General features: G+C 37.6%; 1 protein-coding gene across 2 annotated transcripts in view; it reads right to left on the reverse strand.

The window, feature by feature from the left end:
- The window catches only part of Srgap1 (SLIT-ROBO Rho GTPase activating protein 1), a 273,907-nt gene that overhangs the window by 41,465 nt on the left and 205,110 nt on the right, over window positions 1-27,332 (reverse strand). Inside the window, exons 9-15 of one of the 2 annotated variants that reach the window (XM_026392966.2) lie at window positions 21,286-21,483; window positions 20,451-20,535; window positions 14,148-14,175; window positions 9,561-9,594; window positions 6,456-6,516; window positions 6,236-6,313; window positions 4,094-4,228 (exon numbers count right to left, since the gene is read on the reverse strand). In XM_026392966.2, coding sequence (XP_026248751.1) covers window positions 4,094-4,228; window positions 6,236-6,313; window positions 6,456-6,516; window positions 9,561-9,594; window positions 14,148-14,175; window positions 20,451-20,535; window positions 21,286-21,483 — 619 coding nt within the window. Of the gene's footprint in view, window positions 1-4,093; window positions 4,229-6,235; window positions 6,314-6,455; window positions 6,517-9,560; window positions 9,595-10,111; window positions 10,215-14,147; window positions 14,176-20,450; window positions 20,536-21,285; window positions 21,484-27,332 lie in introns of both variants that reach the window. The other variant, XM_026392965.2, reaches the window with a different exon arrangement.

The raw sequence follows: 27,332 nt of genomic DNA on the forward strand, positions 1-27,332 counted from the left end.
CAAGATGTTGGAGGAAAAGGGGTTTATATAAAGGAGGAATTATATAAAGAGACTGCTAATAAATATTTTTAAAAATCTTCCATTATGATAAATTGTACACTAAAACCAACATCATTAATAGGGAATAATAGGGTTGGGGCAGTCTGCTTGACACCTATCAAACCTTATGTTAATTATCTTGAATACAAGCAATAAGTATTGGTGAGGATGTGGGGAAAAAAGGTACACTCATACATTGCTGGTGGGACTGCAAATTGGTGCAACCACTCTGGAAAGCAGTATGGAGATTTCTCAAAAAACTTGGAATGAAACCATCATTTGACCCAGATATCCCCCTCCTCGGTGTATACCCAAAGGACTTAAAATAAGCATACCACAGTGACATCACCACATCAATGCTCATAGAAGCTCAATCCACAATAGCTAAACTATGGAATTAACCTAGATGTCCTTCAAGAGATGAATGGATAAAGAAAATGTGGTACATATACACAATGAAATATTATTCAGCCTTAAATAAGAATGAAATTATGGCATTTGCAGATAAGTGGATGGATCTGAAGAATATCATGCTAAGTAAAATAAGCCAAACCCCCCAAAACAAAGCCAAATGTTTTCTCTGATAAGCAGATGCTGATCCATATTGGTGGGGGGTGCTAGGGAAGAATGAAGGAACTTTGGATTGTGCAGAGGGGTGTGAGGGCAGGGAGGAGGTGTGAGGATGGGAAGGACGGTGGAATGAGATGGATATTATTACCCTATATACATGTATTATTACCAGTGTGGCTCTGCACCATGTACATCCAGAGGAAGAAGATGGGCTCCATTTGTGTATATGTGTCAAAATGCATTCTATTGTAATGTATAACTAATTAGAACAAATTAAAAAATAAAAAAACTCGATTCTAGAGCACTAGAACGTTAGCAATTTAATTAAAAATTCTAACAGTTAAATCTCAACTGCAATGTGCACCTAGCACCCTTTGCATCCTTAAACCTCAGGGCTGCTGCTTCTTCCTTCAAGATGTAGGTCCTGGAGGTTACTCATTTCATCAAAATTAACCAAATATCATGAATTCATTGATTTGCAGTAATCTACTGTTTTAACACAAGAGGGAAATGAATTTGAAGCCTCTTCATTTGCACTTGCAGCATACCAGGCACTGCTGGCATGAAAGATTGATGCCTGTGTGTGTCTTCTGTCTTCTCCTAACAGTCTACACACTTTGCTAAGCCCAACTTTAACTGTGAGAAAGTTTGACTTTGTTAGAAAACATTTAATATTAGTGATGGGTAAAATCATGCTGGAACCGATACAACTTCTGAGTTACATCAACATCATTTTCTAAATGCATCTGAGGTAATTATGTCAAAAAAACACCACAGGTATAGCGAAACAGTTAGAGTGGTAAATGGCTTACCCAGATATTGGCGTATGTGAACTGAGTTTACGGAGAAGTAGCTGTAAAAGTAATAATGATGTTCGCTAGCAACATTTATTGAGGCTTACTACATGGACTGGCATATGACGTTGAATACTTTACATGCATTATTTCATTTATTCTTCATACAGACTCTATTTAGTAGATGAAGAAACAGCTAATTAATAAGATAAAGTATTCCTCTTTGCCCAAGTTTACAAAGCTGGTAAAGCTAGGATTGGAACCCAGATCTCTGTGATCCTATGGCCTCAGTTATTAATAACCACCACAAAATAATATTTCTCATCCATGAAATGGGTAACCCACAATCCTTTTTATCCAACTGGCAGATGTTAATGTTAAAATTGACATAGACCTCGAAAACCACTAAGCATTGTAGAATACTTATTATTTTTCCAGACTTAACTTTTCTGGCTAAGATGTGAGGGGAATCTTTGGACATGGCCAAAGGAGAATTCCAGAAGTGAGACACCTCCTTTTCAGTTCTTTCCAGCTGGGTCAGAGGTCTGCTGTGATGACTCAGGCTATGCAAGAACTTGGAATGGACTCACAGGCATACTTCTATGTTTCAGACAGATCTGACTGCGGGGAGAGAACTATGACCGGGGAATTTATACCTAGCTACAGCCAGGACTTTCGGTACAGATGCCAGTAAAAGAACTTTTGGTAGAATATAACTCTTCATTTAGAGTCATTCAACAAGTATGTATTAAATTTCATGCACCTGAAATTATGCCAGGTGTTAGGGCTATGAAAATGAATAACCCATTAAGACCTCAGGCCTGTGGAGCCAAGTGCTGGCATGTCATGGAGCATGCTCTGTGCAAGACACTCTTCTTGGCGCTTGACATATATTAACTTGTTCAATTCTCACAAACTTATGATGTACAGACTAATGTTCTGCCTCTTTAATAGTTGAAAAATCTGGGAGGCTGGGTGCTTAAGAACCTTGCTCAATAGTCATACAGCTGGTGATTAAGTGGCAGAGCTAGGCTTTGAACTTAGGTTGTTTGAGTCCAGAGCCTGCATTCTTGACCTCTTCTCTAAACTCCCTATTTTGTGGAAGGAGACAGAAGGATTAAAGCAATTATAATGTAGGGCAATAAGAAAAATTACAGATGTATGTACCCAGTGGAATATTAGTAGAGGAGAAAGTGATGAATTCCACTTGGTGGGGGGATAGCATTCTGGGAGGAGTGCCAATTCAGCAAAGCCTTCATAGCAGATGTCCACAGCTACTGGGGACAGCACTGGAATTAACCCAGGCAAAGGCATGGTGGTGGGAATGGGCGTGTGTGTAGTTTGTTATGTTCTCTGCATATTTCAACAATAGCAAAAAAATAGGGTAAGGGAGTCAGGAGATGACTGCATAGCAGTAGGGCAAGCTCAGATAGAGGGAAAGGTCAGAAAGAAGAAGAAATCATTTATTTGAATTGGACACACCAAGGTGGTTTTTATGTAAGAAATAATGAAACAGGTTTTGGAAAGGGGAGAGAGCAAATAACCTGATTTTATCTTTTGAATCTGTTGACAGTATGGAGAATAGGTAGGGAAGGAAAAACCTAGAAGTAGGGAGTCCATTTAAGAGACTATAATAGTGCCAGTGAGAAACCAAGGTGATGGAGGTAGGAAAGGAGGGATGAGAAGAGAAATATTTTTGCATTTTTGAGGTCAAGTCAATGGTTAATTCCAAGGTGGGGGTGGGGTGGGGCTTGGGGAGGTTTCTTTATCAAGGGTAAAGTTTGATTCTTAAGAAAGTCTTAAGTGGTTAAAGTCAGCTCTAGACTCTTGCTTGGGAACACAGACTTATAGGGGCTCTGCAATTTTAGATGCACAGAACCCGACTGTGGTTAATAACTAACTCTTGGTATCATCCTTTTTCACCTTCCTTTGTGTAGTGTCCAAAGCCCCTACTGAAGAAAACAGCAATGCTTTACTTTGTTGATGATTATTGGTTTTGTAATATATCATACACAGCCCTAGAACACTTGGCCCATGACTCGGGAAGGCCAAAGACAGATGATTACTAGTATTTATAATTATTGTTGTTGTTGTTATTATTATTATTATTATTATATTTTTTTATTGTCTGGGGATTGTCCCAGAGCCTCATGCATGTTAGGCAAGCACTCTACCACTAAGCCACATCCCCACCTGTCCACTGACAGATTACTACCACCTGGTGTTCCTGTACCATAATAATAATCTTCTATCCCATTTAACATATTTCTTAAAGTAATGTTCAAAGATGGGTAAATTACCCCGTTTTTAAAATTGGTTGAGAAAATCAAGAACCAAAAGCAAAAAAAAAAAAAAATCCCCCCAAACAAAAGAGGTGAGTGTCCATGCCCACAACCTCCCTTAGGCAGCTGGCACCTGCTTTTCTGCTTTATTACCGTGACTAAGGGGTCAGTCAGCTCCTGGTCCTACAGAGCCTGAGAGGTTGGGTGCAAAGCCGGCTCAGCTAAGGGTGAGGCCACAGCTGGGAGGATGACTCACGCTGGACCCAGAAAGAAAACAAATGGCCTCAGAAGTGTGGTGGTTATGGGGTATGGAGGAGGACTTGGAGAAGGGCCACTGCCTTTTCCAGGAAGTTGGTTCGTGTAATAATTCTGGTGGGAAAATATTAAGGAAAAAAAGAGTCCACTTACTGATACAAGAAATCAGATCATTAAATCTTTCCTTAGGAAAGAGGGGGTTTTCCAGCCCACGGAAATAGAGCTTCAGAACACCAGCCACTGAGTTAATATCATGGTTACTCTGGTCATCAGCCAGAGGATTTTCACCTAAAAAGCAAACAAACAAACAAAAAAAGAGAATATGTTTCTATGTACACACATTGCTATATATATATATATCTTTTAATTATGCTTTATGAAAGATTATATGGTACTAAAATTAAAATAATTGGTTTAGATATCCCACCCCATGATTAACCTAAAAATAGCGGACTAAAATAAAGCTTAAAAAAAAAAAAAGTCTTCAGCTACCAAATACTCCCTTACAAGTTACCCAAATCTTAAAATAAAATACTGTGGGATTTATAATTTTACCCAACATCTTTTAAAGTGAAAATCAGTAATCTCAGTTTGACATGAATTCAAAAAATACATTCTGTGTTACTTATCCTACTGGGAAAAAGACCCAGTAGAGTTTTGCCTGGCTAAGCTATATAGGTCAACAAAATTTATCACAAATATCAAATATAACTTCCGAACACCTACAAGTAAATAAACAGGTGCCTCCCAAAGTGGCATGATGGTGTTCATAGTACATTTGAAAGGCACCTTGAACACTGGAAGATTCTGAAGCCAAGAGAAGGAATTTGAAAATGTCCCCTTAATGACACCTACCAAAGAACTTTATGAAAAGTTCACCTTTTAAAAACATATCACAAATACAAAATCTTATTTTTCATCATGGTAAGCAATTTAAAAATATTAGGAAATTGGGCTGGCTGGCCCACCTCTCTGAGAATTAAACAGATAAAATCCTTAATAAGCTCAACATAACATGCAGCCTTAAATCACAGGTCTAGATTTCACAAATCTACTCTTTCTAAGGTTCACACAAAGTGGGTTTGGGATTCTAACATATTGTTTGTCTTTTGGGGGAGTTTATTTTCAGGAACTTGTTGTTCCTTTTTTTCTTCTGCTTGTAGGGCTGAAAAATCATTGAACACAAATTCACCAGAATTATTATTATTATTATTATTGTTTTTGGCCCACTGTGAGAAAAACTTCAGCCCAACAAATTACAAACTAATAATTAATACCAGGGGAATTTGCAAGGAAAAATAATAGAGCATCTGCCTGCTGTGGCTGGCACAGGAACCCGATGCTTCACTATGTTTGAACCTGTCATTCTGAATAGGGTCAGTATGGGAGGGGAGGTTCCTCTGCTCCTATGCATCATGTTGGCCAGAGAATTTGAACTAGAACAAAACAGCAGGGCCCCCAGTCTACTCTTCAACAAGGCTTCAAATTTTAAATGGTTCTACACCAGGTCTAGGCCAGGCGAAATGAGGCAGAGGGAGGGAAATTGGGAACTGTGGTAACTTTCTGCGTTTTCACCTTGACTTCTAAGCAGATGAAGGAAAGTAAAGATGTACCCAGAAGTAAATGCATTTTAATTGGAGGGCATTAATGAATAATAGCTATCTTGAAACGAGTTGGGCATTTTCACAGATCAAGTCTAATCCTCACAACAATCCTATAATTTTGCAGATGAGGAAACTGAGGCCAAAGTAAGAACTGAGTCACTTGACCCAAATCCCATGGGACTCGGATTTGATTCTAGGTCTTCCTGACATGAAAATGTAGGATTTTGCTAATCGTCATGCTCTCATTGATAGTTCCGTGGAATTTATGTGACAGCCAATTATGAATACAAGTAAGGAAACAAGAAGGGTCACAGGAAGGAGTCAGGGATGGTAATGAGAGGAAGGAAAGAGCTCTTGAGGAAGGAAGGAGAGAGGGGGCAGCTGGGAGGAGCCATCTCACACACCTTCTGTGTAGGCCAGGACCACCCTGCTTCTTCTGGAACCCTTTCAGGTGCCTCCTTTGACACACATCACGGGGGATCACTGTTAGTCCTAAACCATAATGCACAGCTCATATGCTTTTCTACATTTAATAACAAACACATGACTTGGGCTGTTCCTCAGCTATTCTGAATAGATTCTGACCCCAGCATCCACAGTGAAGTAAAGGTTTTGAGGTTATAACAGAGTGAAGGACAGGAGATGACAACTTCTTAACATGTTTTGCTTATAGGTATGGACACACAATTACCTCTCTCAAATGAGTTTTTAATATCATTGACTTCCACCTGGGAGCCAGACACTCTGAAAATCCCTTGATGCTGAAGACCTAAAGGCAACAGAAGGCAAAAGAGAATGAGACACTCCATCACATCCTGTAGGTCTCCTTTTCCCAAGAGTTCAATGTGAAGCACAAAGAAATGTTCACCGAAACACTGCTGGTGGTAAGAATTGTGTAGACTATGGCTTACCATAGAGATTGATGAACCGGATACAGCTTTCCACAATGAGGGGGATGACCTGTCCTGAGTCCTGGTAAAGAGATGGAAATCAGTGAACTTCAAAGGAGAGATCTAAATCACACATAAGAATAAAGCTCATGGTTCAACAGTAATTAGAGTTTTTCCATCCTTTAAGATTTTCAAATCCACCCCCTCTAAAACCTTCAACACCAAAATGAGTGAATGAATGAATGAATCAATGAATAGTGAAAGGATTTATATTTAAGCAAAGGTATATTTCCGTTCTGAAGCAAACTACATTAAATACATTTAACACAAGAAAGCAACACTGGCTTCAACTTAGCCTTCTATGTCTAGAGATGTCAAAAGCTAACTCATCTCTTTTACTTAGGCTTACAAACCAAAACGAAGAACTCATTTTTTGAAAGAGTTCCCGGCACAAGTGGTCAATCTTTGATGGGCTTTAAAGGAACACTATGCATCATAATCATAGCACCTTAGAAGTGATTAAGTTGCACTAGTCACCAAATAGTGCAACTTAAAGAGTCACTTCCAGCCATTTCTCTGCCACATCCCAGAGAGTTTGCCACCTGCATGATGAGTTACAAAAATAGCTTCCACGGTTTCAGATGCCTGCTATAGGAACTGTTTCACAGGTAATAAAAATGTCTCATGTATTTACTTAGTTTGCATCAGAACCTACTCATCCTTTTAGACCCTTCCTATTTTTCATGTTTTAAGGATTAAGGAAAAAGATGACACAAATGCCCATCTCATTAGATCTCATTTTCTTAGGAAGGAAGATTTTTTTTTTTTTGTCCTATTTCTTCAAGTCTTGTAAAATAGTCACTCACTGCCCTCAACTGAACATGTGTGAATTCTGAATACACTTTAAAACACACAGAGGGTGACAAATGAGATGAAGGAGCTGTCGCGGCCATAGTTAAAAATGTATCAATGCTATGCACTCAGAGTTAAATCGAGTTACTGAGTATGGAATTATTCTTCATGTACTTTTAAGACTCTGATCTTTCAGGAATTAGAACTTTAAAGGAAACATGGGATTAAAAAATGATTAGCTGACATAAGGCCTAATTCATGAGAAATTTTATTCTGAAACACAAGAAGAACTTGTTCTTGATACATTAGAACAATTCAGAATCCACGAACCTTTCCAATTAAGCAGTGGGGGCAAAGATTGGGAATAATACAGATCAGCAATTTAAGCTCTTTACAATTTCTGGAACGGGTAATGCACTTCTTAAGGAATAGTTTCATTTTAAGTTTTAAGACAATCTAATCAGTGTATAAACCAGTTAATGGTTCAATTACTTCTGGAGCCTGCATTAAGTTTCTCTGATTAGTTAATTTGTTTTAGGAGCATACATTTTATTAATTCCTTAAAGAAGAGCCTTAAGAATAAAAGCACATCTTCATGTGAACTAGTTGGCTTAAGAACAGCATTGTAATTACATTAAACTTTACTCAATACCCTCAGGGATTTTTCTTTAAAACACAAACATGTTTTAGTGGGAATAACTGTCATATGAACATTTCATGTAACTATATGATATAAAAGAGCAATAAATATTTAAACATAAGTGATGGAAGGAGAATATTAGTTTACACCTCTGTAGAACTTAGTATCAAAACAAAAAGAAAAACAAGGAATAAAAGATTATTAAAAGAAAAATGTTTGCAGTAAGAAATTTCTAAATGAAATGTTTATGTATTATCTAAACATATTTTTACCTTTACAGTCACTCGGGTGATTGGAATTTCATTCAGATTAAAGGAATTTTGTAGTCAAAAAGTAATGAGCGTGTTTGAATTTAATTTCATGGGTGACATGAAATATTTTCTAAGAAGTGAAACCATCAGTGGGCTGCATTCCAGCTGCCATTCAAACAAATCTCTTTGTGTCTCAGTTTCCCTACAGGAAAAAAAATGACTTTGCTCTTGCAGCCTCACAGCAGTACTGAGGAGATCTCAACTGGACAAGCACTTTTCAGATGTGCAGAGAGAGACCTCTGCACCCTTCTCCATGTTATAGTCACTGCCGAAGTTTCCTCAATCCATCATCCCAGATGGTGGAGAGCTCACAGAGGTAAATTCCCACAACTGCTTTGCTCCTTCTTTAGTACCTTAGTTTGGCTTGTTTTAGCAATTCTTAATGGAAAATCTTTTAAAATATGACGTGCTTTCCTATCATCTTAAGCATCCATTCTTATAGAGCCTCAGCAAATATGGCAGAATCCTATAGCTGCTTCCTTGAGCTTTCCCGTATTCTCTTTCCCTGCCAGGCCATCAGCTGCATATCTCGCTACTTTCATTTTATTGTTTCCCTCTCTCCATCTAATTTGCCGCTGCTTATATGCCATGGGCTGGGAAACTAGATAATCAAATTTGACAATAATTTTACATTAAATTAGAGCCAATAAGGCTCTTCTGGGTTTAAAGCTCAAGGCAATGGATTTGTGATTGCTATTTATGTTGCTCAGTGGCTTTTCACTTAATTTCAGGGTTAGGGCTCATTTTCAAAGCTGCTAGAGGTTTCAAATCCCTCTCCCTTTCCATGTATGATGTATCTGTGTGTCCATAGACATGGTGCATGCACATACTTTTTATTCATTAGCGCATATATTCAGTAGACAAGATATATTTTTAAAGAAAGTAAATGTCTATAACATGACACAGATTTAGTCTTCAAAAGCATAGCAGCGGCACATGATATAAAATGTGAGCTATGAAGGAAAAAGCTCCTTTTGTGTGTGTATGATTTACATTAGGATCCATAATCTTTATTAAATGCATTTTGGTATTTAACATTCACTTTCCCTAATAAAAGCCCTTGACCTCAATTTGATACATCTTCCAAACACATAAATGTAAAAATCAAGCATTTATCTCCTTTTACCAGAGGAGACTATTCCTCTTATACTGGTGTTCCTTCTTAAGTAAATCTTATTTATAAACCTGTCGAATTTCCAACTGCAAACATTTTTTTCTTTGAAAGCCCTTAAAACACTCGAATTAAAGCCAAGCAGGAGTAGGACTTGGAAATGAGACCAGCAGCGGGAGAGGCGGAGCCCTCACTTCCCTCTAGCACTATACCTGGTGCCTCGCGTGTGAGTTCCTTCGTCCTCGGCTAGAAGCATTATCAGAAACACAGATGAAAAAGAAGACAGAGAGTAATCGCAGCAGAGATACAAGACACAGACCACAGGGTCTTACAATTGATCCAATATAATTTATTCCTCAAGTCATCAGAAGTCAAAACTCTCACTGTGCTTCAGGGCGAGTCTAACAAATGGATTTTAAAAGTATATTTTGTGCCATCTCATTTGCATGAGAAAAAATAAAACATCTTGTCAGGTTTCTTGTTTCCTTTTTTTACAATTTATGGCTCTTTTTTTTTTTTAAATAAAGAAAAGAGCTTTCTCTTTTGCTCACATGACAACACCCACATTTATTTCCTCTTTTGAAGGTATCCAACCCAAATATTCTTTCCTCTCTGACTTCAGGAAATATTATATTGATTTTCTGGGAAAGCAGAGAGCCCCAGGATAGACTCGGACATAATGACCTGCCCCCCTTTTATGAGAGGCTGAGACCATTATAGTGAGAAGCGTGGAGATCAGCCACCCAGATGGCTGGTGCGGTACCTTGACGAATGTTTCCAAATCCCCATTAAACAACTTAGCATTATACTGTGAGCGGGGTCTGGACTTCCTGTGTTTCTGGGGCTTAGGGGGAACATTTGGAGGCCTAAGGGAAGGGAATATAATTACTGAGCATGGCAGAAATCAAACAATAAATGAAACACCCGTAGGTCACATCAGAATTACAAAACATGGGATCTTGGGTTCCTTCCCCACCCCCACCCACAGGAAAAACAGTCCCACCCCTTCCCATTTATTTACTTTTACTTATGTATCAAAAAACGTATAAGCTATTCCTTTAGATTATGTTTCCTTATAGTCGTAGCTGGCATTTGTTTGCTAGTTTGTTTAAAAATGATAAGCATTACCAAATGGAATATGAACTATTTGGGCCAATGTTATAAAGTAGGGTTCTTATTATTTGGTTTACAAGTCACACAGTAAGACACAATCAGTGGTAAAAATTAGGGTTCTCATACATCCCCAAATGAGAAATTAAATATAAAATTTTTAGCTACAATATAATTTTTCAATGTAAGTAATATCACATCTGTTCAGTACCCCTTAAGTATTAATGGGATTTTATGTTAACTATTAATGGGTCACAAATGAGGAAAAAAAAAATAAGAGTTTGCTGGTTCTGACTGGGGACACAGGCTCAGATGAATAATTATTCCTGTAGAACAAATTGTCTTATCACCTAAATATTTGTAGATCATGAGGATGCACTCATTTATGCTGTTCCGTACTCTTTCCATCTGTCTGTCTGCCTGCTTTGGTGGGTAAGCCACTCTATCTGACATATGCACATGCAGGGCACGGGTACTGTATTTAGAAACCCTGCACTGTAATTGGAGGGAGGCACTCTTTTTCTGCCTTCTCCCTTTAAAGGAAAGAGGGACAGGATTACCTGACTCAACTTCTAAATCTGCACAGAAAAGGAATACATGGAACAAGAGCCCCGTCACCTCTTTCCAGATATTCCAATTTAAACCTCTTAAACATCGAGGACAATGCACAACACAGTGGGAAATAATGCAAAACTCTCCACTAAATTGTCTAGGAAGAATCATCTTTTTAATTCATTTTGTTAAAATTCAGAAAGTCTTGTTTAGAAACCAAATCCCCAAAATTTATGTTGAAGCCCAAATGGCTTCAAAAAATACTATCACAGCAATCAAGAGATGCAGAGGAATGAACCTGCTGAGAAACAGCCTTTCATAGCTAAATTCTAAGACTCTCCCCGCAGGTGGGCTCAGAGGACTAATGCAGCAGAACCAGAGGTGTCACGGTGTCTCACAGCCCAAGAGGAGCCTTCTCAAACATGTAAAAATGAATATGGAAACCTCGATCAAGCAGCAAGTCATGATCTACCACAGCTGAAAAATTTTGAAATCTCTTATACTCTAAATTAAGTGCCACTCATGGGGTAAGAAATCTGGTAGATATGAAAAAGCAAAACAACTAACCACCAAGGAGTTTAACCATATTTATTTTATTTCACCCACATTTTCACTACTTTGTAAATGTTTTAAAATGTAGGTATGGTGAAGTCAACAGATCAAGAGATGACTGCCATTGAAAACGTGGTTTGTGACTTCCAGTTCCCAGAGGAGGGCCCACAGTCTGCTGCTCTGTCTGGGGTTGGGAAGAGGCACCCATGGATGCAGCAGCATGGGTTGGGAGGCAGAGGGAGCAAGGGGGAAATGTGGGTAAGAACCATTGTTGTGATTTGCCCAGGGAAGGAAGGGGAGAAACAGGACCAACAGGTTTCAGAGAGGTGGATTTGAATAATTTCCATGGGCTCTGTGGTACCCTGACTATCCCTGGTCTATTCCTGGCCCCGAGGCAAGGGGAAACAGTAGTCCAGGGTGAGAATCTGAAGAAGGAGGTGGACTCTAATGTGGGCTCTGTATTGGCTGGTAAAGACCTGACTAACTGGGAGAGGCAGTCCCTCCAGACTTGGCAAGGACCCAAGATATCAAAGCACGACATACAGAAACTGGAAAACATAATTTTTACAAGATTCAACAGAGCTGTACGTTTGGTGATATCTGGAGTACCTGTCGAAGCTAAAGGGATCAGAATTTGGTCACTGATTAGTAAGATTACCAAATTCTGTAGCTGGAGACAAAGCCTCCCGTGGCATTGGATATTTGTTTCTGAATGATTGGAAGACACAAGGCAATCGTAGCTGGAGCTAACAGGGATGTCTTGATATTTCTACTAAAGACCTGCAGATTGTCTGTCCTAAAGGTTCTAAAGTATGAGATAAACGTGAAGAAACTAAAGTTGTGAGAGGGACTTGGATTAAAATTAACTGCCTGAATACCTATCAAAGTCAATTTCATGGCAGAGGTGCAGAATAGGGTGCCCACAGTTCTGGTTCCACTCTGCCCATATCAGGTGAACAGAGTCAAGGCTATTCAGCTCCCAGCTGCCTGACTCATTTTGGCTCTGTGCCTATCGCACAACTTCTACTTCCTGGCAGTTTGATTTCCTGAATGGGTTTGTCCACATGAGAGGAAGTATTGTCAGATTATTTGGCAATTACAGTTTTGATTGCAAAATACTATATTGGAAGACTTTAAATATTTTTAGTTGTCTTATATGAGTCATAACCTAGAAACAGCAGGAAAAAAATGATGGTGTAAAGAGATATTATATGTAAAAATTATCTCCATAAGCTGCATACTACTAGCAGAAGCAATATTCCTCTTTGTCACTGACCAAAGAAAAACCTCAGCAGTTTTTTTTTTTTATAAGTTTAGAAAAGTGAGTAGCTTTATCTTTCCAGTTAATTCATCAGGAAGTAAGAGGAACTTCCTTCTGAATCAATTGTCTAACAGTATAGAACCTTGAAAACCAAATTGCCAGATACACCAATGTTCTAAAAACCTCTTACTTCAAACAGAACAGCCTTCAAAAGTTCAAAGTCTTGCTAGTCAACTAGAATAAATTCTGACTACTGTACAAATGGTGCCATAGAAACATAAAAGCAGGGACAAGTGTTCTCCAGTCCAAATCAGGATCAGCTTCCAAAATGGCTTTTCTTTCCTAGTAGTAACTTCAAAATTCTTCTATGAAAGGTAAAGGGAAAAAAAGCAATGGGTTGTAGGTGTTAGAAGTTCAACTTAAAAACAAAAACCAAAAAACAAAAACAGGGATTGAACCCAGGAACACTTAACCACCGAGCAACATCCCCAGCCCTTTTAAAAAAATGTTTTATATTTTGAGATGGGGTCTCGCTAAGTTGCTTAGGGTCTCACTAGATTACTGAGGCTGGCTTTGAACTTGTGTTCCTCCTACCTCAGCCACCCCCAGCCATGGGATTACAGGCACCACCATGCCCAGCCAAAATTTCAATTTTTAAAGTAAACCAAAAAGGGTTTAGCAGAAAGCTAAAATCCTAAGTGTTCAATATAGTTCTACTTTTTATCTGACATAAGACAAAGTAGAGACACAAAGGAAGTAATTTTTTCTTTTTGTTCCCTTTCTCCCTTTCTTTTTCCTTTGTTTGTTTGTTTTTCTTTTTTATAGTAGTACGTATTGAACTCAGAGCTTTGCACATGCTAGGAAAGTGCTCTACCACTGAGCTACATCCACAGTCCTTTTAAATTTTTATTTTGAGACAGGGTGTCACTAAGCTGCCCAGGCTGGCCTCAAACTTTCCTCCTGCCTCTGCCTTCCAAGTAGCTGGGATTATAGGCATGTACCACCCAGTCTGGCTGTAACTAATACTTTCTACTTACTACTGCGGTAGATATACATATCATATTATATGTTAACTAAATTATCAAATCAAAAGTCTTGTCATATATTTTTTAAAACTTAATGTGTTTGGATTAGATAAACCAAACCTGTTCAGCTGAGGTCTTTGATACTGGTTCTGCTTATTAAAGAAGATTTAAAATTCCACTGGGAAACCCTCAGATATTCTAGAGTGTATCTAATCTGGTGAGAACCCCAAGTATTTGATTCTTGTTAAATAGAAAAGGAAGTGAGATACATTATCAATTATAATAAAATATCTTCCTACCTTGTAGTCATATATTCAGCTCTATGACCTGCAGAAACAGAAAACAAAATTAGTAAATTCAATGGAATCAGTAGAGTGGATTTGATAGTCTTTTATATCATCTGTCCCTTATTTTAAGATACTGAGTTTTTAACTTACACATTTTTATGGTAGCAAGCATGAGTATACCATATAAAAGTAGACAAATAATTCAAAGTCAATATTGCATGAAATTTACATAATTTTAATTAATTCTATAGATGAGGTAAACATTTCATCTGATAATTTGAGGTAGTTTTTTTTTTAAACAAGAAATAGCTGCTTGACTGTAATTTTAAACACAAAATAAAAATACAATATATCCAAGATTTGTATGTTAGTTATTCTGTCTTGAATAATATTTGGGGAGAAGTATGAGGTCAAACGGTTGAGACAACTCCATTTCCTTTAGACAAAATTGGTATTCTTTCTGTGACATGAAATCAGGGCACTGTAAGAGAAGTTGCATTCTCTAAGCAGAAATGACATTTGCAGATAATAATGTACAAGAACATTAAATTATACTGCATTCCAGCAACTTGAAAGCTAAAAGCCTTTCACAGAGTTCTGTCACTTGAAGTAGGAGTTGCTTCTTAGACATTTGGGCTTCTTGACTTGTTTTAAATAACAGGGCTGAATTTTCATAGCACTCACATGATCTACTCTAATTTCAAGCTTATATGTGTCAATGGCTGCTGTCTGCTCTTTCTTACATTCTGGGTGGAGAAGAGGTTTGGGAGAGCTGAACCATTCAGCTGGTTTGTTTGCAAAATGATGATTGATTCTGAAACAGCTTGAACATATAGCTGGCAGAGGAAGGTCATATTGCAGCAAAAATGGGTGAGCTCGGGTCATTATATCATAATGCAGTGATTCAGACTTATAGGCAAGGCCTTATAAGTATATGATATATAATACTTTTGTAGTGCAGATTCACATTGTAGAGAAAGCTGACTTCTTGGGAATGGTGGATGGAGACTCCAGGCTGTAACAGAGCCTGCTACTCTATCTGCTCTTGAATAAAAGTGACATGAAGTGTTTGATTTTTATCTAGTGATTAAGCAGGGGGCAACAGATAATATCAGAGAACACCTTTTTCAACATAGATAGATTTAGGCTGCTATAAGTGTTGGCAGAATTAGTTCTTGGCCAGAGTTGGAGTGGAAATGAGGGGGAAGGGAAAGAACCCGATTCCTCTTTCTCTCCCTGATTCTGTCTTTTAACTATAGGTCCTTTTTTAGGTTTTATTTTTTAAGTATAGGTTCTTTTCTTTTGCTGATCTTCTGCTACTTGGGAGAAGAACAAAGGGAACATTTACACGGAACTGCAGAAAAAAAAACATAGATATTCATGAATGGAAGAGAACTACTGGGCAGGAGAGGGACAGACAGTGGGCTGACATTTGGGGATTTGTAGACCGTCAAATGGAAGTGTCCAGCAGAAATCTGGCCAGATGAGGTTAAGGCACAGAGAGGACAGGGATGGAGGTAAAGATCTGAGTCACTACCAGTTAGGTTGTCCTGGGACCATAGGAGCTGACTGAGATCACCAAGGGTGAACTAGTAGAATGAGCAAATGGTTGAGGTTCAAGCAACTATGTGGCTTGTGCTGTTCTGTATTGTCATGTTGCATGCTTTATTATGAAATAAAAGTCTGATACGATATATATATATATATATATTAGTAAAAATAAAAATAGCAAGATGTTTAATATTTATTAGACACTGTGGTAATAAAAGTTCTAAGTATTAAGCAATAAATGTTGTAAAGTGTACTAAGCACTTTATATTAAATACTCTACACAATAACCTTATTCTTCTTTTACAAAAGAGACTGAGCACATAGAGAAAGGACTTATCCAGGGTCATGCTATTAGTAAGGGGTGGACTTGGCTCTAGGTCCAGGTTTGTTTTAATTCTAACTCTGAGCTCCCAAGGACTAACTGTACTAATTTAAAAATGTAAGTCTTGGGCTGGGGATGTAGCTCTCAGTGTAGCACATCTTAGCATGCACAAGGGCTCTGAGCCCTATCTCAGTACCACAAATAGACAAACAAACAGAAAAAAAAAAAAAGTGAGTCTTTTTTCCTGGAAAACACTTTGAGTAATCCTATAGGAAAAGTATGAATCATGGTTTATGATTCTGTCTGTCCTAGAAGAATAAAAAATCATAAAGGTTTTAATAAATCTAAAAACATTACATAAATATGAAAATTATTAAATTAGCAAATATCTGAAACCTTAAATAATACAGGCCAATCATTTTCAAGTGAGTCAATGGTAGCGATACTGATGATAATACTTAGAAGTGAAATGTTTTAAAACTTGAATATTTTTCTTTTTTGTTGTTAAAATATCCCATCAAGTTATTCCCTAGATTTAGAAAAGGATGATTATATAAAGTGGCTTAAAATTATTTTGCTCCATCCATCTATAGTTAATAGCATGAAATAAAAAATTAAAAACCTATAAAAGGCAAGTTTTGAGTAATGAACCAAGAGCAAGCTTTGCAAGAACTATCACTCACAGCATGCACCACCACATCCATCGTTTTCTCAGCTAATAGACCTCAGTGTGTCTCAGCTGATGAATGAGGTTTTATTTTTTAATCAGTATCATCATTAATAGATCAATAATGCACAGGCTTTGAAGGCTCTCCTTCCCAGAGAAATGTGAAAGCTTCCAGTGGTCTGTGGATTAGATTTCAAGCATTTTCTTTGGAAGCCTATTTAATTATTGAAAACTACAGAGCCACACACTGCCTTCCTCTCCCATACAAGACATTTGGAGGAAATAAAATGACTCAGGATTAACTTTCTTGGTACATACACTCCCTTTGATTACTCTTAAATTTCACTTGAGAATTATGAAGTGAATTATTTTTCACACCTAAATGCATCGTGTCTCTATGTAGCAAAAGGGAAAAAACGACACACAATTTGGTGACAACTCGAGATTAAAAAAAAAAAAAAAGCTAGAGAAAAAATTTAAAATATGCACAGCTCAAACTGGATGGAGACACCACGGATTTGTCCTAATGAATGACTGATGAGGATTCCTGGCGTCACTTCCCAGTCCTTTTCTTCCTTAAGAATACCAACTACTTCAGTGCTTTTCTAAGAAGACATAATTATTCACAATCAGCTTGTCTTTTGAAAGTATATTTGTACTCCTACTCAAAGACAGACAATGGATTACGTGAAGATACCCCATTGAATTCCTTAGGCCCAGGGCAGAAAACAATGTAACATAGAACTCGGCTCTCACTGTCAGATTTTCTGGGTTTAGCAAAAGGTTTTTATAGATATTTACCCGCTCTTAGCTCCTTATGTACACAAAGAAGCCAATGTGAATATTAAGGCTCATTACTGAAAAAGAACCTCAGTTTTATAGATGTATATTTCATTTACTATTATCAATCAAATGGATTTAAAAACAAATGACATCACAAAAGATATAGTGGTATTGCTGAAGGATGAAGGTGGTGATGGTGAGTGTGGCTTTAAGAGCTCATTATGTGTTTCTTTCTATATTAATACTTTTTGAAGATTTAGAATTCTGATTTTTGACAGTGTCACTTTAAGAGCCCCATGTAGTTGTTTCACAATGTTGTAAAGCACAGAACTTACTGGGCCACTGGTAGCCTGCCAAAATCGAGCAGTACGGCAGGCCAAACACATGTCTGTAGTTAGAGTCTCAGCTGTGCACGATCAACTGCTAAATCCTGGGGTTAGGCTCTATTTGTTTTACCATGAAGGCAGTTTTTGCAGCAGTGAGTCTAGTATAATTCAGAGAGGTGATTTCTATCTCAAAAGTCAAGACTGTCCCCAAACATGCCCCTTAATCCTGTCCTACTAACCTTATTTAACCAAATCAGGACTTGGATCCCTTCCTAAGGGCTCACCATTGGATTACTTCACCATGGGACAGGTGCCATTAAATCCCCTGGTCTCCTTTAGTATAAGCGAATTAATGTGAATAGGGCTTGCATGGAAAGCCAGCAGACTCACAATGGTCACAACTGAAAGGTGGAGCATGTCTATCATGCTCAGATTTTCTCTGGGTGACAAACCCAGCCACTGACCAGAAACTGGTGTGTTGCCAAGACTGCTTGAGGGGCAGGACTGGGGAATACAGAGGTCTGCAACCTGTGGGCAGAGCCCAGTGTGTCTGCGGCCACCACATGAAAGTCATCCAGTTCCTTCTGCAGAAGAAACTGAGGGCAGTGAAGGTCTCGGACACCTGAACATAGTTGTGGCACTGTGGGACACTGGAACCCACTGAAAGAAAATTCTAAGATGAAGAATTTCTGCCTTAGGGTTCACAAGATATAATGTGGCTTTACACAGCACAGCAGCTAGAGACAGAATCTGGCATACAGACTCAGCAAATTGGCCAAACTATAGCTCTATCCAAGAATGACATGTAAAATGACACATAAAAACTATTGGGGCTTTCTCTCTAGGAGACCTAGGAGAAATTATGTTGAATGAGTCCCATCAAAGTTTCAGACCCTGGCTTCAAGCCACATTAACACGTGTCTGCATAAAGCGCCAAGAATGAATTTACCCACAGTACTGAATTCTCTCAAACTCAACAATTTCTAAAGACAGGAGGACTTCAGACTTGTAGGGAAGAGCTTTGTGTCTGAAAGCATTCTTCTATACTTGATAATTTATGCTTCGGGGCTGGCAACTGACCTTGAAGTTATTGCTTAAAATATCAGGCATTTGTGATAAATTCGGGGTAGGGGAGGAATTTACATGACACTATGAGGGAAAAGAAAAAAAAGTGACACAATTGCTCAGTGAGAAAACTATTGAGATAAAAAGGCTTTTTTTTTTTTTTTTTTTTTTTTTTTTTTTTAAATTCAAACCTACAGAAGAGTTGAAAGAATAGTACCAGGAATATCCTATATCCTTTGTTTAGATTTCCCAATTGTTCACACTTACCACATTGGTTTTATCATCTGTCTTTTTCTGAACCATTTAAAAGTAATGATACTAAAGTGGGTGTTTTTAAGAATAAGACCATTCTTTATAATCACAGTACCATTATCATAACTAAGAAAATTAACATTAATTCAATAATATAAAGTTTATATTTATTTTCCCATTGTGCTTAAGATGTCCTTCATAACTCTTATTTTTTGATTCAGGATTTAATGAAGGGTCACACATTGCATTTGGTGGTTTTATTTTTTAGTCACTTTTCAGTAGTTTAAATATTTTCTCTCTTAGGTAAAACTGGCCTTTTGTTTTGGAATAGGACATCTTAACTGTGTAATATGTGGAGGCTTAGGTCATGATAACCTTTCTCCATGTGGTCATTCCCTGGTGTTGACGGGTTCTTTAGAGGAAAACATGAGACAGGTGATGGGAATACTGCTTTCTGGGCAAGGAAGATTCCAGAATGGTAGGAGGCCCAGGTACAGGTCTATGTGTGGCAATCTCTTTTTGACTCGATCACTCCACTCATTTCACTCATTTCCCACCCTCTTCTAAATTTTCTTTTACTTTTTAGAACGTCTAGCAGGATCTAGTGTAAATAAAAGATAACTAAAGTTGCATACTCTGAGGCCTTTGTATTTATTTTTTTCCTTTTAAATTTCATAAAGACAAAAGGAGAAAGAACAGCATTTACACAAGTCCCCTATGTTTTTAGTCCATTTTGCTCATTTGTAAAAATGAAGAAACTAAGAGTGCTCAGTTAAGAATATAGTTCAAAACAATGCCCTGCCCAGAGAAAGTCTTATATAAGCATTAACTCTTGCATTTGTTTTTATTATTAGGCACAGCAACCTACTTATACTATTATTTCTCAACTACCAACAATGCCTAATGAAAGAGGAAAAAAAAAATCACCCAAACTCGTTTAGCTGGTTTCCAGAGTCCAAAAAGTCAATAGATGGAACAACAAAGACCAGCCCATTAAAATAAACAGGGGTGGGGCTGGAGAAGCCCAAGAAGGGAAGGAGTAAGTGACTGGGGTCAGCGGGTGGCAGCAAGTAAGGCCCTCCCAATGTCCCCCATCTGAACACCATGCTCTGAAGATCCCACAGGAGCTCTGTGATAGTTGTCAGCCCTCCCTCAAGTGACTATTCCTCAAGTTCACCACCAAGCTTAAAAAAAAAAGGATTGAGGGGAGAACTTGATCATCACAGGCACAGATAAAAACAATTCTAAAGACATAGTGTTGTTTCTTAAGTTGATTCACTCTTTATGGAATACACTCATGACACAATACATAGTCCACATCATCTTCCCACAAAGTCCACATAACTGACCTTCTCCAAGAGTCCTCTGCAGCAAGTCATGTTTGGCTTGAAGTTTTGTGATGAGATTACTGCCTTCCAAATATTCTCTAAGTTTCTGCAAAAGGCAATTGAAAGGTAAAAATATATATATTTTTAAGTTTTCAAACTATTCAATGTCAAGGAACTTTTCATAAGAGATATCAAGCCCAGTCACTTTTATCTTCTCGATTCTAGAATTGTGCTACTCAACGTGCGGTCTGCAGTCTGACAGTATCAGCCATCACTTGGGAGCCTATTCCAGGTGCAGACTCTCAGGCCCCTTCCCAGACCCACTGAAATCAAATCTGCATTTTAATAAGCAGTTAAAGTTTAAAGGTTCTGTTTTAAAAAAAAAATGTTTTTTTAATTGTAGATGGAGATAATTCTTTATTTATTTTTATATGGTCCTGAGGATCAAACCCAGTGCCTCACATGTGTGCCAGGCAAGGTCTCTACCACTGAGCCACAACTCCAGCCCTTAAAGGTCCTGTCTTTAGAGGAGTCCTAACTTCTTCGTGAACTCCTAATTCTATCCAGACTGAATGAATCAGGAACTCTGAGCGTGGATAGGAGTACTTATCTTTTTTTTTTAATATTGATTTATTTTTAAGTTTTAGGTAGACACAATATCTTTATTTTACATTTATGTGGTGCTGAGGATCGAACCCGGTGCCTAGTGCATGCTAGGCGAGCGCTCTACCGCTGAGCCACAGCAGTCCATATCTTACTCAAGACCCCAGATGATTCTGATACAGTCATGGAAGCAGCACTAGGGAACTGTGGATCTGGGCCCTGTCAAGAGTGGCTGGGGGAGCAATGGGAGTACCATGAAGTAGAATTGCTCAGTTTCCTGCTGGTTGGCTCTCCTCTTGGCGATGCTGGGTTTGCTCAGGTAGGTTTCAGAGACAGTGGACTTCACAGACTCTGTGGAGCGGCTGTGCTGGAAACATTCAGATACATCGTAGTCCTCAATGGTGACCATATCTTGTATTGTCTGCAAGGTGGCTTCAGTAGTTTTTTTGACCTTGGAACAGAAATATATTTTTCAGGTTTAGTACATTGTTTCACAGATCCCACATCTACTCAGTGAGAGTCCACTGTGTCAAGCAGAGATGAGGACATGGGGCCCGCTCCCAAGGAGTTCAGAGCCTATTAGGGGAGAGAGACAGGTCATCAATACCTCACATCACCAAAGTAAGGGGAGGATTCCTTTGAAATTTACTGAAATATACAACACTTTATATTTGAGTCCTTATAAATCTTAGAGATCACGGGTTTTCACAATTACTCCTTTGCTTTAAATAACCTTTTTAACTGAAGTGAAACTACATGCTGAAAAATAGAGGCCATGTGTGTACAGCCTGATGAATGATCAGAGTGGACAACTGTTGTGACCATAAACAACAGACAAGAACCCTCTGTTACCCAACTTCCACACACTCTTCCCTCTTCCTCCAAGGTCCCCTGATTTCTAACAACATATTAGTTTTGTCCGTTTTTGTACTTTGCCTAAATGGAATTCTACAGCATGTATTCTTCATCTTGCTTCGATTGCTCAATGTTAGTGAGATTCATTCATTTCTTATGGGTATGGTACTTTATAGATGAATATTTACTATAAGACCACATTATACCACATTTATTTATTTGTTAGTTTATTTATTTATTTAGTTATTGTGGTGCTGGGGATTGAATTCAGGGCCTCAGGCATGCTACACAAGTGCTCTATCCCTTAGCTATTTATAGAGAATTTATTTTTAGTTTTTTGGCTATTATGAATAATGCTACTATGAATGCAATTTTGTTGGGCCTCATATAAATGGATAGAATTTCTGCTGAGGAGTATTGCCAGAATGTTTTCCACAGTGACTGTCGAAGTTTATATTTTTCACCAGCAGGTAGGAGAATTCCTATCCTCATCAATAGTTAATATTTTTGGTCTTTTCAGTTTAAATCACTGAGCAGTGGTATCTCCCTGGGGTTTCCACATGCTTTTCCCTGATGTATGTCATTGAACAAAGTTTTAAGGCAGTTTGGATCTCCTTCCTTAGGAATGCTTTGTTCTAATCTCTTGCTCAGTTTTCTCCTGTGATGAGTCTTTTTCTCACTGATTTACAGATATGGATATGAGTCTTTTGTTAATTATGCATGTTATAAATGCCTTTTCCCACTCTGTGCCATGACTTTCACTGTTATTTAGATGAACAGTCTCCGATTTTAATGTAATCAATTTATTGATTCTTTCCTTTGTGATTGGTGCTTTTTGTGTCCCATTTAAGAAATATTTTCCTATCACATGGTCAGGAAGATACTGTTCTACGTTATCTTCTAGGAGCCTTTTTATTTATTTATCTTCCAGGAGTTTTAAAAATCTATCTTACTTACCAAAGGTCATAGGCCTGCCTTTGTTTATCAAAGTTTAATGTAAATTGATAGCTTTATCTTCCTCCTCCTGATTTAAATGCTATTTTTGTAATGGATTGAATAGGATATGCAGGCAAATATTTTCATATATTTAAATAAGACATTACTAGTTATTGTTTTATACAATCAGTATTCACTTAGCTTTATTCATATATTTATTACATTCTTTGATCTCTTTTCCTTGTATTTTGAGTACCCTTTAAAAATTCTTTTAGTATGAGTCTGTTTTTCATTTGAAAATCTCCTTTATTTCACCTTCACTTATGAAAGATATTTTTCTACTTGGCAGTTATTTTCTTTCTGTATATGGAAGGTACCACTGCACTTTCCTGTGGCTTCCATGTTCTTATCGAGTGAGATGTTTACCGTCAGTCTGTCATTACTTTGGATGAAACCTTTTTTTCTCCAGGAGTTTTAAGTTTTCAATTCATCTTTGGAATTCTACAGTTTCAACATAATGCATCTAGATAAAGATTTTAAAAATATATTTTGCTTAGTACCCTGGGTTATAAAACTTAAAATAAAATGGGGCTGGGGATGAGGTTCAAGCGGTAGCGCGCTCGCCTGGCATGTATGCAGCCCGGGTTTGATCCTCAGCACCACATACAAACAAAGATGTTGTGTCTGCCGGAAAGCTAAAAAATAAATACTAAAAAATTTCTCTAACTATCTCTCTCTCTCTCTCTAAAAAAAACACTTAAAATAAAAATAAATAAATTCAAAACTGTATTTTTGGCCTGGATTTTTTTGGATTTCTTGAATCTTTGTGATATTTTTCATAAACTGTGCCAAGTTTTCAGACTTTCTCTTTTCAATTATAGAATACTTTTTAGGGTGGTGAGCAATTCAATTATTATACTAGACTTCATTATGTTCTCTAAATCTCTTATCTTTGTTTCCTATTATTATATCCTTTGATTTTTACGTACTTCATTTTGATTATTTTCTTTTACTTTTTCTTCTACTTTGACAATTCACTCTTCAGATGTGTCTAATCTGAAGTTAAAACATTCACTGATTTCATTGCTTAGTGTAATTCTTAGTTCTCAAATTCCTATGTGGTTCATTTTCAAATCTTTTATTTTATTGCTATTGTTCCCTGTTGAAATCTAAGCTTGTTTTTTTTTTATCTTCTTGAATACTGTAAGCAGCCCTTTTTAGTTTGTGTCCAATAATCTCAAAATTTGAAGCTTCTGTAGATCTTTATTCTCTGTTATTCTTCTGGATATAACTCATATTATTGTTTTCTCTTGTGCTTTATTACTTTTATTGGACATTTTTGTAGAGTTATTTGAGGCCTAAAGTGAAGTTATCAGTCTCCAAAGAGAATATGTATTTTCCCAAACCACTGGGGACAGTAGTGGTTTAGAATAGCTAGATTTTATTACTATTTGAAATATTGGATGAGCCTTCCTTTTGGGAAGATGTAGTTTCCTGTGTCATGAGCTTCAGGTCTGGCTAATCACCTTGTCCTGGATAATAAAATGTGAAAGGAAGAACTAGCTGAGTGACCCAGTCCACCATTGTAGGAAGTGGAAATCGTTTTGATTATTAAAAAAAAAAAATAGCCTCATAGTATTTAATGAATAAACAATAGCAATCAGTACTAGTTTGGATGTTTAAAAAGGTCATTATGATAGGATTACCAAAAAGGGAAAAAGGAATGTAAGAGGCTTAATTATTTCTGGGAGTAAGCACAAAGCAAAAGATAGACGTTGTTGGAAAAAAGCATACTTGAGATCATTTTTAAAAATAATGCTGTAATTAATTACTTTAAGGAGGTCATGATTACATATCTATAGTCGAATGGGTTCTTGTGGCTTGTGGGAAAATTTCTAATGACAGCATCATGCATGAGTTTTTTAAAGTATAATATCTCAAACTAATAGATGTGAAGAAGGTGTATTCTGGTGAGAGTATTCCTTATGACTCAAAATGTGGCTCTGGTAATACAGTATCAGAAAATATGAAAAGTCTCCGTAAAATTGTGAGAATGAAAAATAAATCATATTTCTAAATTAAAACATAATTTTATATATGATTTTAAATACTTAAGAATAATTAATAATTAAATATTGAAGGTATTTGACTATTTTATAGCTCTTTAGGTTTTATAGTCACATTAAAAAAATGAAAGCCTTTTACTTACGCCTACATATAGCAAGTGAAATGTCATTAAATAAGCATGATTACTACTTTATTCAACTACACTCTTGATACTCTCAAATTTGTAAGAAAGCACTGGTGAGAGATTCGACTGTGCCATCTGACGAGGTCGCAGAAGACAGAACTGAAGAGGTAAGTTCTGAGCCAGGTGTTGAAGTAGAAATTCACTGGGAAAAAGGGTGCTCCAGGTAGAAGAAGAGAGATGCCCCAGTAGCCCCTTTGGGCTACAACAACTAGTTTTATGTGGGTAAAAGGAGAACGTTTAGAGGAGATAAACTGCTATAATAAGGCCCCAATACCTCACTCTCAATTGAGGATCACTAGGGAGCCACTGATATCTACAAGGAATGGGAGTGACAGTTCAGAGTTCATTTGTTTTTTTTTTTTTAGTACAGGGGCACTCAACCACTGAGCCCCATTTCCAGCCCTATTTTGTATTTTATTTAGAGACAGGGTCATACTGAGATGCTTAGCATCTCACTATTGATGAGGCTGGCTTTGAACTCAAGATCCTCTGGTCTCAGCCTCCCTAGCCACTGGAATTACAGGCATGCACCACCAAGCCTGGCTCAGAGTTACATTTTTAAAGAAATCCCTGACCTCATGAACAATAAAAGAGAAAGACACAGAGGTGGAAAAGTGAGCCAGGAGACCTTGGTTAAGAAATGATCGTAAGTACCGATGGGAATGAAGATGCTGGGACACCTTTGAAAAGCACTGAAGCATCAGAAGTGGAGGGCTCATCTTTTTTTTTTTGGGAATGGTTTAAATGAAAAATAAACCAGAAGTAACTACATAAAGCACAGTAAAACTTCAAAGGATATAGAAAGTTGAAAGGTACATAATATTCTTAAGATTTTGGTGGAGTGTAAAAACAAAATTATGTGAGGTGTGATAAGGTTAATTAGGCTTCTAATTAAAACACAGTGCCAATTAAAATTAAAACAAAAGAAAAAGCTCCCAAAACCAAAAATAGGGAAAAAAGAAAAATCACCCAAACAAAACAAAAAGTCATCATGGCCTAAAATAAAAATCTGCATTTATTGTTTGCATTAAAATAATCTACAGTTTTTTTTTTTTGGAATTTGGCAGTTAAAGTATATTCACTGGGCAGGTGTGGTGGCAGATGCCTGTAATGTCAGCTACTGGGAGGCTGAGGCAGGAGGATCGAAAGTTCAAGGTCAGACTGAGCAACCTAGTCAGACCCTGTATCAAAATTTAAAACTTCAACAACACAAAAAAGCTGGGTATAGGTATAGCTCAGTGATAGAGCAAGCCTGGGTTCAATCTCTAGCATCCCCAAAACAAAGTATGTTGACATAGTTTATGAGACAAATGGCTTCAGAACAAGGATTCATTAGAACCGTGTTCTGGTGGGTAGTAAAACCAGTCACAGCACCAGTATCCAATGCACACGTACAGAATATGCACAGAAGAATCAAATTAACGTTTTCCTTCGTTTTTTTTTTTTTTTCAACTTCTTTCTTAGAAGCAATGGTGTTACAAGCACATTTGGGATTGTCCAGAAGAATAAAGGATGTGACAGAAGTCACCAGATACTACAGGTGAGACTACATATCATTCCATGGGATGCTCTTGAAGAATAACACCAGCTCCTGACACATGATGCCATGGTAATGGGTGGGGTGGGAATACAATGAAGCAAACACAAGGCTTTGTGTTTAACTTCACATCAGCAGAAAGAAAATTCAGTTGGCTTTGGTAGGGGGAGAGGTCAAAGACTTGACAAGGAATTCATGAAAAACCAAGGTGTACATCTACTGCATCAAGGAGCCGTCCAGGCGGCCTGCACTCTATCTGGGCATGGAAATGAATGATGGAGAAGAGGTCCCTCTGTGGCCTTTTGTAGACCTGCTCTCTACCCCTTCCCCCAGGACATTACAACTTTTTGGGAGAACAAGAAAGTCTTTTGGGGATATCATTTCCCAAACAGAAATTAGTTTTGTAGGACAAATCATGGACTTAATTGACAGAAATCAACTGTTTCACAGTTCTGGAGGCTAAATATTCAAAATAAAGGCGTGTGCCTGTGCGTTGGTTCTTTCTGATTCTGAGAGGGAAGGATATGCTTCAGGCCTCTCTCCTTGGCTTGTAGATGGCTGTCTCCTTCCTATTCCTGTGTCTCTTCATATCATCTTCTCTTTATTTGTGTTTGTGTCTAAATTTTCATCTTTTTATATGGACACCACTCATATTGGGCTAAGGACTTACCCTAATGACCTCACTCTAATTTGGTGACCTCTGTTAAGACCTTTTCTTAAT

The sequence above is a fragment of the Urocitellus parryii genome, chromosome 5 (genome assembly GCF_045843805.1).
Source record: "Urocitellus parryii isolate mUroPar1 chromosome 5, mUroPar1.hap1, whole genome shotgun sequence".
Classification (NCBI taxonomy): Eukaryota; Metazoa; Chordata; class Mammalia; order Rodentia; family Sciuridae; genus Urocitellus; species Urocitellus parryii.